The sequence below is a fragment of the Hemitrygon akajei genome, chromosome 3 (genome assembly GCF_048418815.1).
Source record: "Hemitrygon akajei chromosome 3, sHemAka1.3, whole genome shotgun sequence".
In the NCBI taxonomy this organism is placed as follows: Eukaryota; Metazoa; Chordata; class Chondrichthyes; order Myliobatiformes; family Dasyatidae; genus Hemitrygon; species Hemitrygon akajei.
The window spans coordinates 171,120,212-171,134,908 of NC_133126.1; the positions used below are offsets into that span (position 1 = coordinate 171,120,212).

Consider the following 14,697-nt stretch of genomic DNA (forward strand, 5'->3'; position numbering starts at 1 on the left):
GCTAACAAGGGTGTGAAGAGGATTCAGGGGTTAAAGGTTGATTGAGTTAAGGAGAACATAGCCAGAAGGAATATAATGTTAGAAAATGTGAGATCATCCACTTTGGAGCACTTAAGAGCAGAACATTTGCTAAATGATGAGAGACCGAGTAGTGTTCATATTTAAAGGGACCTATGTGTGCTTACTGAAGACCAACATGCAGGGAGGTAAGTGATTAATGGGCAAATGGTATGTTAGCTTTTATTGCTAAAGAGTATGATCAAATGAGTAAGAAAGTCTTCTTGCAATTGTATAGCAGCTTGATGAGACTGTAGTTTAGGTTTCCTTATCTAAGAACAGAGAGAGAGTGCAGTGAAGATTCAGTACACCAGGTCTAAGATTGGTGGATCTGTACAAGAACACATTGAGCAAATTGATGGCCACAAGAGAATTCATTGAAACTTTCCAACATATTTTAGGGGACTAACTGACTAGAGAGAGTGAGGCGTCTGATACCAGGGACAGTTGAAAATATGGGATATTCCAATTAGGTTTGAGAGGGGGGAAATTTCTTCACTCAGAGCTGGGTTTCTGCATCTCTCTGGGGATCCACTTTTCAAAGCCTAGAGAGTAGCAGATGTCCAGTATTACGTCCATACAAAACAAAACTGATTAATTTCTGGATGCTAGGAAATGGCACGAGAAAAGATCAGTCATGATCTTGATGAATGACAGAGCGCACTGAAAGGGCACATTCTTGCTCCGATTTCTAATGTTCCAAAGGGTTTTCTGAATGAAATTTAAATATGGGTGATCTCGCCAGTCTTTCAATTGTAACCCACCATTTTCCAGAAGATTCAGTCAGTCACTTTATATTAAAAACCCCAGCTGAGGATTTTATAATAAAATCTTTTAAAATAAAATATTTCTTTTTATTTAATTTTCCAGCATTATACCTCACGATGCAAAGCAGGTTCCCTAACCCAGATGGTTCAGGAATGCGATGTTACTATTCATGGAATAATGCTTTAATCTATGGTGAAAAAGAAAACTTTGTTCCAACACCCTGGATTCACTTTGATCGATGGTCTTGGTGGTGGATAAGCTATCTGTACTATAGAATGCAGTGGAGAAATTTTTGGTACAATATTTTACCACCTCTGCGAAATCAATACAAAGGTATGAAAATAACTGACAACTTTAAATAATCATTTCAAATCTTACTAAACCAATCCAGGAAGTTTATAACATCCATGTTCATAATTTAATATTGATTTATTATACGTGCATTCTAACCTGTAAAAGTCATATTATAAGCAGATTTAAGCAATCACAGAACATAATAAACAAAAGAAAACACTGCCGTGCAATAGTAGGCACATCCAAATAGTTGAGGATTGAGAAACCAACGAGAGACGAAGATATTTACATTCTCTCCCCAGCCCTATCAATGACCGATCCCAGTACAATTATACAAAGGACAAGGCTGAAAGTATTTGCAAATAATTTAAGATAAGGGCCAAGTAGATAATCTTTGACACTTATCTCCTGAATTTTTTTTCACACTACGTGCAATCTTCAATCAACTCAATTTACTCAAGAAGTCGTCAAGAAAGAGCTGAGCATTCTCAATGCAGCCAAGTGTATAGTTGCATACTCTATCATGCCCAACAATTGCAGTATTTTAAAATGTGATAAACGCTTGGGTCCACCTTAGGAATAAAAAGCAGAGAAAAAAATCATGACCCTGATTGAGCAGACTTACTTCCAATTGCCAGCATTGTTGGACAAGTTAACATATCCAACAAGTGGCATTTCCCAAAATTTAACTCACATCATATGTGCCAATCCAATGAACATCTGAAAGAAGGGTTAAAGTAACTGTCCCTAGAGTCTAGGATCATCATTGACTGGTAGGTCAGTAACAGGAGCAGAGTTACAACTCAAGGAAGTTAGGATCTTCATCTCTGAGACATTGCTTCTAATTGCACAAAGTCTTTGTAACATATACGTATATTCCCCCAGTAGCCACTTTATTGGTATCTAGTACCTAATCTGATCGTATGGTACCGAGTCAATGCATTAAAGCATGCAGACATGGCCAGGAGATTCACTTGTTGTTCAGAGTAGGCATCAGAAGGGAGAAGAAATGTGACTCTGACCATGGAATGATTCTTGGTATCAGGTGGGGTGATTTGAGTGTCTCAGAAACTACTGATCTCCTGGGGTTTTCATGCACAACTCTCTCTAGGGCTTACAGAGAATGGTGCAAAACACAAAAAAACATCCAGTGAGTGGGAGTTCTATGGGAGAAAATGCCTTGTTAATGAGGGTGATCAGAGGAGAAAGACCAAACTGGTTCAAGCTGACAGGTCAGCAACAGTAACTGTTAGAAAGGGCAAGCAGATGATCAGGTAAAATTATAATCAGAGGTATGAGTTGAAATGTAACATGGACTATAAGAGATGCCTACCAGGATAAGCCCCCTCTATTCTGACTCTTTGTTTCCTGCCAATCAGCTAATCTTCTATCCATGCTAATATCTTTCCTGTGACACCATGGGTTCTTATCTTGTTAAGCAGCCTCATGTGTGGCTTGTCAAAGGCCTTCTGAAAAGCCAAGTACACGACGTCCACCGATTCTCCTTTTTCTCTATTCTGCCTATTATTTCCTCAAAGCCTACCAACATATTTGTCAGGCAAGATTTCCCCTTTACTAAAGATTACTACTTTATCAAGTACCCAGAAAACTCATTCTTAATAATGGACTCCAACATTTCCCAACCACTAAAGTCAGGCTAACTGGGCTATAATTTACTTCCTTTCGCCTTGATCCCTTCTTAATGAGTGCAGTGGCACTTGCAATTTTCCAGACCCCGGAATGATTCCAAAATCTGGTGATTCTTGAAACATCTTTTCAACTAACTCTTTCAGAACCCTGGGTGTAGTACATCTGGACCAGTTGATTGATCTACCTAATTCTGCACTATATCATATGATCTTAATTGGATTGTCGAGGTACCTAATAAAGCGGCACTGAGCCTTTTAGAAAAGTTTACTTGGATGAATGGTATTTGCTATCCTAAACATCCACCTCCTTCACCACCAGGAGACTATGGTCAAAGATATGCTAATCACAGCACTCGTGGTAGCAAGTTGTCAAGTACCTTTAATCAGCATTTTCATTTCTGATCCTGTTTAGAAATGGAAGTTGACCCATATCATGACTGCTGCAGAGATTCTGGTGATGATTATTACTGTGCTCTCTACCGAGAAAAGAGACCCTTGGACTTCTGTGCAGGATACATTCCACCACAAATAGGTGTGTTAGTATTATTTGGTTTTCTTCAGAAACAATTATAAATGTTTGAATTTTATTCATAGCAGCTTGAGCACTTTCATTGGCTTGTCATCTTTCAAGTAAGTGAAATAAAATTGTTAGTGAGTTAGGAGCAGAACGTAACCCTTCTCCCCAACCTTATTAATCTTATTCCACTATTTGGTCTTTTACCTAAATTCTTATGCTTGCCTTTCCCCATATTACTATTGTAGTTTTGGTTAATAACATCATATCTATTTCATATTCTCAGTTTATTGAGTTTCAATTGCTCTTTGCTCCAAACTTGCATCATCCTTTGCAGGCGAAGAATTTCCTAACTTCACTCCTGAAAAAGTAATTTTCCGCCCAAGCCCACATATCTCAGGATGATTGACCAGTGAAAATAGTCTTCTTTGAGATGTGCTATTAGTTCTTAAAGGAACAAGGTTTTTTTTTGACACTTTAGGAACTGATCGATGGCATGTAATTTCCTGGAAATAAAATTCCAGTTTGCCCAATCTCTCTTGAAATTTAACTTTTTTGCCCATGTTTTATTCTAATATGTCAATGCATCTCTCTTTCCAAAGCCGATGCATTCATTCTCAGTTCTGATACTCTGGGTGGTTCATTTTACAACAAAGTCAAACATGAATCTGTAAAGCTACAGTTTTTATCCACTAGTAACCTACTTCTCTAGAGATAAGTGTAGCACTATATTAGAATTTTATCCTATTTTCTTCAAATCTCCTGGATAGTGATATGTGGACCTATTGATTTGCCTTGGAACTCTGCTTCTTGTGGTGTTTCACTACCTGTAAAGTACTCTTTAGTAACCATTATGCTTTGTGATGTCATAACATAACTTATTATTATTATACTTTATTGTCACCAATTGATACTAGAGCATACAATCATCACAGTGATATTTGTTTCTGCGCTTCACGCTCACAGAATACAAATCGAAGTAAATATAATAAAAATTCAATTATAAATCATAATTAGAAAATAGAAAAGGGAAAGTAAGGTAGTGCAAGTCAGGTCCAGATATTTGGAAGGTCCAGCCCAGATCCAGGTCAGGATCTGTTCAGCAGTCTTATCACAGTTGGAAAGAAGCTGTTCCCAAATCTGGCCAAATTGGTCTGTGTGATGTGCTGGGCTATGTTCACGATCTTCTGCAGCTTCTTCCGGTCTTGGACAGGACAACTTCCATACCAGGTTGTGATGCACCCTAGAAGAATGCTTTCTATGGTGCACCTATAAAAATTAGTGAAGGTTTTAGGGGACAGGCCAAATTTCTTCAGCTTTCTCAGGAAGGCGCTGGTGGGCCTTCTTGGCAGTGGACTCTGCTTGGTTAGACCAAGTCAGGTCATTTGTGATATTCACCCCGAGGAACTTAAAGCTTTTGACCTGTTCCACCTGCGCACCACCAATGTAGATGGGGTCGTGCGGTCCGCTACTCCTTCTGAAGTCAACAACCAATTCCTTCATCTTGCTGACATTGAGGGATAGGTTATTGTCTTCGCACCATGCCACCAGGTTCTTAATTTCCTCTCTGTACTCAGACTCATCATTACCCAAGATACGGCCTACAATTGTGGTGTCATCAGCAAATTTATATATTGAGTTTGATGGAAACTTGGCTACACAACCATGGGTTTACAGTGAGGACAGCAGGGGGCTGAGTACACAGTCTTGTGGGGCACCGGTGCTCAGAGTGATTGTAGAGGAGAGCTTGTCCCTTATCTTAACATTCACCTACATTGCCTAACTCCATTTACTACACTTCTGTGCATTCACTTCATCTAATAACATGGGTGGGTGCTCTGCTTTCCTCCCACATTCCAAAGGCATACGGTTAGGGTTAGGATTGCTGGGTTGTGGGCATGCTACGTTGGCACTGGCAGCATGGCTACACTTTTAGGCTGCCCTAGCACACTCCTCAGACTACGCTGGTCGCTGACACAAACGACGCATTTCGCTGTATGGTTTCCATGGTTCAATTTGCATGTGACAAATATAACTTACTTTTAATCTTTACATTTACATTTCTATGATTTGATGCTTCCACCCTCACGACTTCCAATGCCACCAGCTCCAACTCTTTTGCACAACTGTAAAAGTGGCTTTCTAACCCATCATCTAAATTGTAAGTGAACCAAGCATCACTGTTGCCAATACAAATAATTATGGAACACTTTCAATCATGTCCTGACAACTTAAACATCAACATATGAACCCTATTCTGTTTCCTGTTGGTCAGCTGATTTTTTCCATGTTAGTAATCTGCTAACAATTCCTTAAGCATTAACTATCGGTTTATCTCCTATTGCTTGGTCCATCTGAATACTTTAGAAAAGGTTCAATTGGATTCCTCAAACCTGATCTTTACAGATGTACTGATGCTCTTTTAAACAATAAATGTTTGCAGTGTTCACCAACTTTAATCATAGACTAATAAATTTAGAAGAATATGTTATGTCACTGGTTCCTTAATTCACTAGTTTTCTTTCCAAATGTCTTTAACTAGCGATGTGATACACAATTTTTACATTTCAGCATCATTTTAGAATTGAAAATAATTTACATGTAAGTGTTTAATCCAAATAGTATTTTATAAAATTATGTTAATTGACCAGGTTTCTTCTTTGGAGACCCTCATGTCGTGACACTGGATGGAGTACAATACACATTTAATGGACTGGGTGAATTCATCCTATTAAATGTGAGAGATGAAAATGATGCACTGATGTTCAGCTTACAGGGACGAACCATCAGAGCTGGAGAAAATAAAACATCACAGGCAACAATCTTTGTGACATTGGCAGCACAAGGACCCACTGGAACAAAGGTGATTAATGCTGGCTATGAGTTATTCACAGAAAGATGTACAATGTCCAGACATCAGAATGTTAGCAGGATAAGTAGCATCAATGCTCCCAAGACTTGGTTACTAAGTCTTGACTTTTCACATCCTGCTGTCTGAATTAAGGTGAGGTGCCTTTTCCAGAATCAGCAAGTAAAAAGTCTGTTTCAGGCAAGTAAATGTTCAAATTGCATAAATTTCTCAGTAATTTATTTCATAAGTGATGAAATTCAATCGCATCAGATGCCAATTTGATTAGCATTTGAGTGACACATAGACATGTAAGTGGAAGTGATGTAGGATTCGGTTTTAATTATATTTAACCATTTCTGTTTAATTCTTTGCTGCATTTTACTATCAATCATGCAATGAAACAGAGGAACGTGCTGACCTTTGCAACTTCTGACCTTTGCAATATGCAACTTCTCGTTATGCATGGTTTCTGAATCTTCCTGTTGTTGTTCATCCTCAGAGGAACATGCTGACCTTTGAACAACTCGCATATTTCAGATGCGGACTTGCTATTAACAACTCCTCCCAATCTAATTTCCTCAGTTTTTGCTCTAATACTGTTGTAATTATTCTTATTCCATAATACACTTTCCCCCGTGTCTTTGTATATTCTCCATAATGATCTAAAAACTCAAGGAGTTCTGATCATTGTTCCCAAAAAAATGGCAGTCCCACTGAAACTTTGTTGATCTAGCTAAGGTATCTACATACTATATCCAGAAACACACAAAAAAATTAACTCCATCTAACCTTTGGCACTAATCTTTTCCCCAGTCAATACTGAGGGAAATTAAAGCCACCTACTACAACTACCCTGTTGCTTTTAATTCTGCCCATAATCAACTGACATATCTGTGCCTGCTGGCTACTGGGAGTCCTGTAGTATAACCCCATCATAAAGCAGAATGGTTGTGTATTTTTTCCTGAGTTCTACAAACACATAAACTTTCCCAGCATTGACATACTTCAAACCTCAAGTTTGAGGAATGATGTAATACATTCTATGCTGCTCCCACACCAACTAAAATGAGCATCTTCAAACTCATAATGAATTTCAGAATAGCAGTGCAACGAGACTTCTGTGTATGTTTCTTCCTGCCTCCAATATCTGATAATCTGCTGCTTCTTGCTGAGTTATAGCAAACAAGCCTATTTGAATAAAGGGTGTCAGTGGCTTATGAGGTAAGATAGCAGTACTGAGTTAGTCTCTTCATTTTCTGGGGGTCCCTTTAATGTAAAAAACAGTCATCTTCACTGTCAGAGCCATAGGATCATAAGCTGGGAAACACAGCCTTCAAGCCCAACTCTACATGCCAATTGTATTGTCCAATGAACAAGTCCTATCTGCCTGTGTTACTGATTGAAGATTTCCCCTTGGTCTTTATGGGCCAATGACATTTCCCAAATTCATACTTAATTCATCTGAATCAAGTACAGCCAGATGACATACTGTAGGAACTTTGCAATATGCAACTTCTCATTACTGTAGTGAGCCTTCAGCAGTACACATGCCCTCGTCATACCTGGAGCACCAGTTCCTTTGACATCACCTAGCCTTTTGTTCTGATGACTGCTCTCCATATATTCAAAAATCATGTTTGAAAATTCATTTGGAAAACATCTTAACTTCAGAAAAAGGCAAAGGTTATGCCTTTGTAATAGAAAAACTGTATTATCATATCGATCTGGAATCTGATGAACTTTGTCCATTCAATAACAATTACAAATTTGGCATTATTTTCTCTTGCAGGTTCAGTGGAATCTCATTGAAGATGATGAACTAAGTCTAATGATTAATGGCAGGACCGTCAATGTTACAGGTTACAACAAGTAGTTTAATTTTAACCCCAGCCGTATCCGTTTGAAGCGTCAGCTAGAAAATGATATGCATCTTTCTTAAAGCATTGAATAGTAATCATGAGCATAGATAGCTCTAAGCGAAGTCCTTGTGTCATTTAATTCAGTATTCTGACCTTGAGAAGAATTCTAATAAGAATGTATGGTTGCTTCATCCCTGCATTATATTCCATTATCTCAAAGTCTGTTTCAATGCTTTGCAGTATTTCCTTAATGCAATAAACCTATCAGTATTATTTTAATTGAATACACACATAAAACAATTCTTTATTAAGCATTTGCTATAAATTTGATGTATTGGATTGAGTTGATTTAAATGTTGTGCTTACAGAATTTTTTCCCACAAGGTAATGAACAGATAATTTGATCCCTATATAACTATTAGAAAACATTTGGCCTAATTAATTTTAACCACAGTTGAAAGAAACTGATTTTATATTGTTTCTTTTGTGATCATACATTCAAATTTTAAATGGACTATATCAAGAAAGTATTCCCATAGAGGGCCTTCCTACATTGATGTGCTCATAAAACTGTGGCGATTTCATTTCCTGAAGAAGCCAATATATTCGGTGGCAACTTTATTAGCTACCTCCTGTACCTAATAAAGTGGCCACTGAGTGTATGTTCATGGTCTTCTGTTGCTGTAGCCCATCCATTTCAAGATTCGATGTGTTGTGCATTCAGAGATGCTCTTCTACACACCATTGTAACAAGTGGTTATTTGAGTTGCTGCCACCTTCCTGTCAGCTTGAACCCGTCTTGCCTTTGGCCTCTGTTTTTAACAAGATGCTTTCACCCACAGAATTGTATTTTTTGTTTATTGCACCGTTCTTTGAAAAGTCTAGAGACTATTGTGCATGAAAATCCCAGGAAATCAGCAGTTTCTGAAAGACTCAAACCACCCTATTTGGCACCATGGTCAAAGTTTGTTCTGAACAACAACTGAACTCTTGACCATTTCTGCATGCTTTTCTGCATTGAGTTGCTGCCACATGATTGGCTGATTAGATATGTGCATTAACAAGCAGGTGTACAGGAGTACCTAATGAAGTATCCACTGAGTGTATTACATTACTTCTTCTATCAAACTGCATGCATGATTATGCACTTTTGTAGAAGGAATAAAAGCATAGACTATTTTCTAAACAGCGAGTAAATTCAAAATTACAAAATACAAAGTCCTCGTGCAGGATTCCTTCACGAAGGAAAGGTTCAAAAGGTTTAACCTTCAAAAGGTTAATTTGCATGTTGAGTCAGTGGTGAGGGAGGCAAATGCAATGCTAGCATTCATTTTGAGAGGACTAGAATATAAAAATAAGGATGTAATGCTGAAGCTTTATAAGGCTCTGGTGAGACCTCACTTGGAATACTGAGAGCAATTCTAGACCCTTTATCTAAGAAAAGATGTGGTGACATTGGAGTGGGTTCAAAGGAGGGTCATGAAAATGGTTCTGGGAATAGAAGGCACATCAAATGAGGAGCATTTAATGGACCTGGGCCTGTACTTGCGATAATTTAGAAGAATGGGAGGGGTTTGTTGATCTCATTGAAATCTATCAAATGTTGAAATGCCTAGATAGAGCAGCTGTGGAGAGAATGTTTCCTATAATGGGAGAGTCTACAACCAGAGGGCACAAACTCAGAACAGAGGGATGTCCATTGAGAACAGAGATGGGGAGGAATTTCTTCAGCCAGAATGGTGAATCAATGGAATTTCTTGCTTCAGGCGGCTATGGAGGCCAAGTCATTGGGTATATTTAAGGTAGAAGTTAATAGTTTCTTGATAGGTCAGGGCATGAAAGATTTACAGGTAGATGGTTGGAGACTGGAGTTAAGAGCGAAATGGATCAGCCATGACTAAATGGCAGAGCAGATTCAATGGGCCGAGTGGCCCTACTCTGCTCCTATGTTTTATGGTCTTATTTGTTAAAATACTGAATGTAGATTTTTGTCATTCTCTATTACAGAAAATTCTGACTTTATAAATAAAGTAGCTGTTCATAAGACAAGTAAGAATGAGACAGTGGCTACTTTTCAGGATGGAATATCCATTACAGTTTCAGCAAAAATGGGAGCTTTGTCATTCACGACTTCATTAGATAATTCTTTGAAAAATAAAACAGAAGGTCTCTTGGGTAAGTATTTGACCTTATTACATCTTCACTCATGAATAATCTGCCGGCCAGTGGTGCAGTAGCATCTGCACTGGACTTCGAGGTGAGTAGTCCCAGGTTCAAATGCCACCAGCTCCTTGCTCATTTTCCATCTGTGCTGGGTTGAGTGTCGAGCCAGCAATTCGGCCTCATAAGAACAGATGAAAATGCTAAAGAAACAGCAAGGTTGCCGCCCAATGTACCACAAGAAACGAAAAGGAGTAACAACATGAGTAGTCAACAAAATAACATGTTTGCTACAATTTAATAACCAGTTATTTACTTCTATCCTTGCCATTTCATGAGTTTATGATAAACACAACAATAAAACTAATAATACAGGTTGTGAATCCGGTATCCAAAATGCTTGGGGCCAGATTCTGGATTTTTTTCAGATTTTGGAATATTTGTATAATGAGATGCCTTGGGGATAGGACTCAAATCCGTTTTCATTACTTATACAGTTTATAAACATACCTTGAAGGTAGTTTTATATAATACTTCTAATAATTTTGTTCATGAAAAAATAATATGCATATTGAATCATTATAAACGTTAAGTAAGTCATACAAAGAGCATTTGATGGCTCTGGCCTGTATTCACTGGAATTCAGAAGAATGAGGAGTGACCTGATTGAATGGCGAAAGGCCTTGATAGAGTGGATGTGGAGACGATGTTTCCTCTAGTGGGAGAGTCTAAGACATGAGAACACAGCTTCAATTGTCATGAGGAGGAATTTCTCTAGCCAGAGAGTGGTGAATCTGTGGAATTCTTTGCCACAGGCAGCTGTTGAGGCCAAGTCTTTATGTATATTTAAGGCAGAGATTGACAGATCCTTGATTGGTCAGGGCATTAAGGGATACAGGGAGAAGGCAGGAGATTGGGGCTATGAGACAAAATGTATCAGCATGATAAAATGGCAGAGCAGTCTTGATGGGCCAAATGGCCTAATTTGCTCCTCTATCTTATGGTCTTATGATGACATCAGCCGCCTAGGTGAGCAGTTGGTGGCTGTTTCCAAACTCTTGCTAATAAGTAAAGCTTATGATTAATATTAGATGTCTTTCAAACGGAATGAGACTTTCCAGCATTTAAGTGAGAGCAAAGCCTTGTTTCAGTCTCAAAATAATGGAGCTGTTTAACACTTTAAAAATTCCATTTTTATCTCAACAGTATTGGATTAGTTTGCTGTAAAATTAAATTAATTTTAAATGACTTCAATATACAGTAATTAACAATGAGGACAAACAATAAGAAGTCGGATCTTATTCCAGATTTTTGCAGCACACTATTGTTCATTTCTGTCTCTAGGTGTCTGGAATGATGTTAAGACAGATGATTTCAAAGCTGCTAATGGAACATACCTCGAGTTTGATGGAACAAATCTGCCCAATGAAAGAATTATATTCTTAAATTTTGGCCTGACATGTAAGCCACAACTTTCACATGTTACAAAATGTTATTGCTGAGTAAGGGCTATCTCTGCAATCGGGTCAATATTCAACCATGTTTATAGTGAGTTGAGAGAGCAATTTATTAATGCTGATTTGTTCATTTTTTTCTTTTAGGGAAAACAACTGTGAATAACAGTGTATTTACGTACAATATGGCTATAGGAGAGGGTTGGTACACTTTCAACAACAACAGTTTTATTCCCAAGTTTTACGATGAGCTTCTGCAAACCTCCGATAAAGACAAAATTGACAAAGCTAATGAAACGTGCCAAGGAAACGATAACTGCATCTTTGATGTTCTCAGTACAGATGATTTATCTTTTGGCACAGCGACGTTGCAAAGCATGAATTCGTTTGCAGCACAGAACAGCACAATGAGTATGTTGCACACCTGTTGAATGATAACATTATCATGGTCTTTCAGAGTATTATATAGGTTATCGAGGAGGAATTATTAAATGCAGCTGAAGCACGAGAAAACTGCAAGTGCTGCAACATTTGCAGTTCTAATGAGTTACTGACCTGAAATATTAACTATCTCTCTGTACACAGATGCTACCTGTCCAGCTCAGAGTTTCATACACTGTCTCTTTTTATTCCTGAATAGGGAGAGGTCAAACCTACCTTTATATTTACTGATATATGGTATTAAACATGGCAATAGAGTACCTATATCTTGCCATCTTAATTTTTGACCACGGCACTCCTGATTTAGAGACCAATTTAGAGAGTATGTTAATTCCTGTCTTTTGACATCTTTGAAGTTCTAATTTTAAACAGGAATACATTATGAGAATAGGTTGAGTGAACTTGCCTTTTCTCCTTGGACCAATGGAGGATGAGAGGTAACCTGATAGAGGTGTATAAGATGATGAGAGGCATTGATCGTGTGGATAGCCAGAGGCTTTTTCCCAGGGCTGAGATGACTAACACGAGGAGACATTGCTTTAAGGTGCTTGGAAGTAGGTACAAGGGGGATGTCAGGGGTAAGTTTTTTTAAGCAGAGAGTGGTGAATGCGTGGAATGGGCTGCCAGCGACAGTGGTGGAGGCAGATACAATATGGTCCTTTAAGAGTCTCTTAACTAGGTACATGGAGCTTAGAAAAATAGAGGGCTATAGGGTAGGGAAATTCTAGGCAGTTTCTAGGGTAGGTTACATAGTCAGCACAATATTGTGGGCCAAAGAGCCTGTAATGTGCTGTAGATTTCTATGTTTCTATTATCTTTGTTTTGTATATACTACTTTAAATTTGCTTATAAACCCTAAGTGACTTCAAACAGAAGGTGTCTGATGAGGTAAATATGATACATTCACAGAGAATTTTCCACCAAACATCACTGGAACTTCAAGAGTTCAAACTCGCCTTAATGAACCAGTGTACACTCTTTTTGCTGCAACTGATGCCAACAATGATGCTGTGACATTTTCGGTGCTGACGGACTCTCCAGATATCAGAATAACAGGTAAGCTTTAACCACCAGGGTTTGACATGGGTTTGTTAATGTCAGATATACTGATTTACTTATTCCCCCTTTACAACGCTGGCGTTTAGCGTGGATATAAAGGTCCTCCATCACTGGCGGTGTTCAGGGCTTCCTTTATCAGTTTTCATTACAGTCAGTCATGCAAGTCCCGGGTGGAGACTCAAGAATACGGCACACTCAGATGTAGAAGGATTCTTTGTAGCTGTTTTCATAACAATTTAGTTTTACTGATCAGAGTTGATAGCCCTGAGCTAAACCTGGAGACCTGTGAACCACCTTTAGTCAGACCTCTACCCTTTGACCTGCTTGGTATGGCTGACCCAAAGCATAAAACCCTGACTCCAGCCAACATAACTCACCAGATCATTGAGGCATGCAAGACTCCAGACCATGATAAGGTGTAGTCCTCTTGCAGGCAGGTATACTGAGATACAGTGGAAAAACTCATCTTTCATACTGTTAATACAGATCAAATTGGCATGATTTTCAGGAGGAAAATAGTGGGAATAAAGGGGGCCTTCTCTGGTTGACTGCCAGTGACTGGTAGAGTAACACAAGGGTTGGTGTTGGAACTGCTTCTTTTCATGTTATATGTCAATGATTTGGATGATGGAATTGATGGGTTTGTGGCCAAGTTTTCAGACAATATGAAGATAGGTGGAGGGGTGAGTAGAGTTGAGGAAGAGGGATGTCTGCAGGAGGACTTGGACAGACTGAGAAAATGGGCAAAGAAGTGGCCGATAGAATATAGTTTAGGGGAGTGTATGGTCATGCACTTTTTAGAAAGAATAAAGGTTTAGTTTATTTTCTAAATGGGGAGAATATTCAAATATCAGAGGTGCAAAGGGTTTTGGGAGTCCTTGAGCAGGATTCCCTAATGGCTAACTTGCAATTTGAACTGGTGGTAAGGAGGGCAAATGTAATGATAGCATTTATTTCAGAGAGGAGTGGAATAAAAGAGCAAGGATATAAAGCCGTAGCATTACAACGCACTGGTCAGACCACACTTGCAGTTTGGTGAGCAGATTTGAGCTCCTTATCTAAAAAAAGATGTCCTGGCACTGGGAAGAGCCCAGAGGAGATTTATGAGAATGATTCCAGGAATGAAAGAGTTAATGTATGAGGCGTGCTTGATGGTTCTGGGCCTGTAGTTGCTGGGGTTAGAAGAATGGGAGGGGTGGGGTGGGAATCTCATCGAAACATATTCATCACTGAAAGGCCTAGAAAGAGTGGATGTGGAGAGGATGTTTCCTGTAGTCAGTGAGTCTAGGACCAGAGGGCACAGCCTGAGAATAGAGGGAAGTTCCTTTAAAATGGAGATGATGAGGAATATCCTGAGCCAGGGGTTTGTGAATCTGGGGAATTCATTGTCACTAATAGCTGTGGAGACCCAGTCATTGTATATATTTAAAATGGAAGTTGACATGATCTTGATTAATCAGGGTATCAAAGATAATAGGGTGCAGACAAGAGAATGGGGATGAGGGGGATAATGAATCAGCAATGATGAAATGGTGGAGCAGACTGAATGAACTCTGCTCCTCTGTCACATGCTCTGAATTCCTTCTCTGTA

The 14,697-nt window shown here is 38.8% G+C and overlaps 1 protein-coding gene across 1 annotated transcript in view; it reads left to right on the forward strand.

The window, feature by feature from the left end:
- Positions 1-14,697, forward strand: part of LOC140724355 (mucin-4-like) — a 74,914-nt gene that overhangs the window by 30,870 nt on the left and 29,347 nt on the right. Inside the window, exons 8-15 of the mRNA XM_073038809.1 lie at positions 928-1,158; positions 3,181-3,300; positions 5,934-6,145; positions 7,923-7,992; positions 10,000-10,167; positions 11,497-11,613; positions 11,754-12,017; positions 12,957-13,103. Of these exons, the coding sequence (XP_072894910.1) occupies positions 928-1,158; positions 3,181-3,300; positions 5,934-6,145; positions 7,923-7,992; positions 10,000-10,167; positions 11,497-11,613; positions 11,754-12,017; positions 12,957-13,103 (1,329 nt within the window). The remainder of the gene's footprint in view (positions 1-927; positions 1,159-3,180; positions 3,301-5,933; positions 6,146-7,922; positions 7,993-9,999; positions 10,168-11,496; positions 11,614-11,753; positions 12,018-12,956; positions 13,104-14,697) is intronic.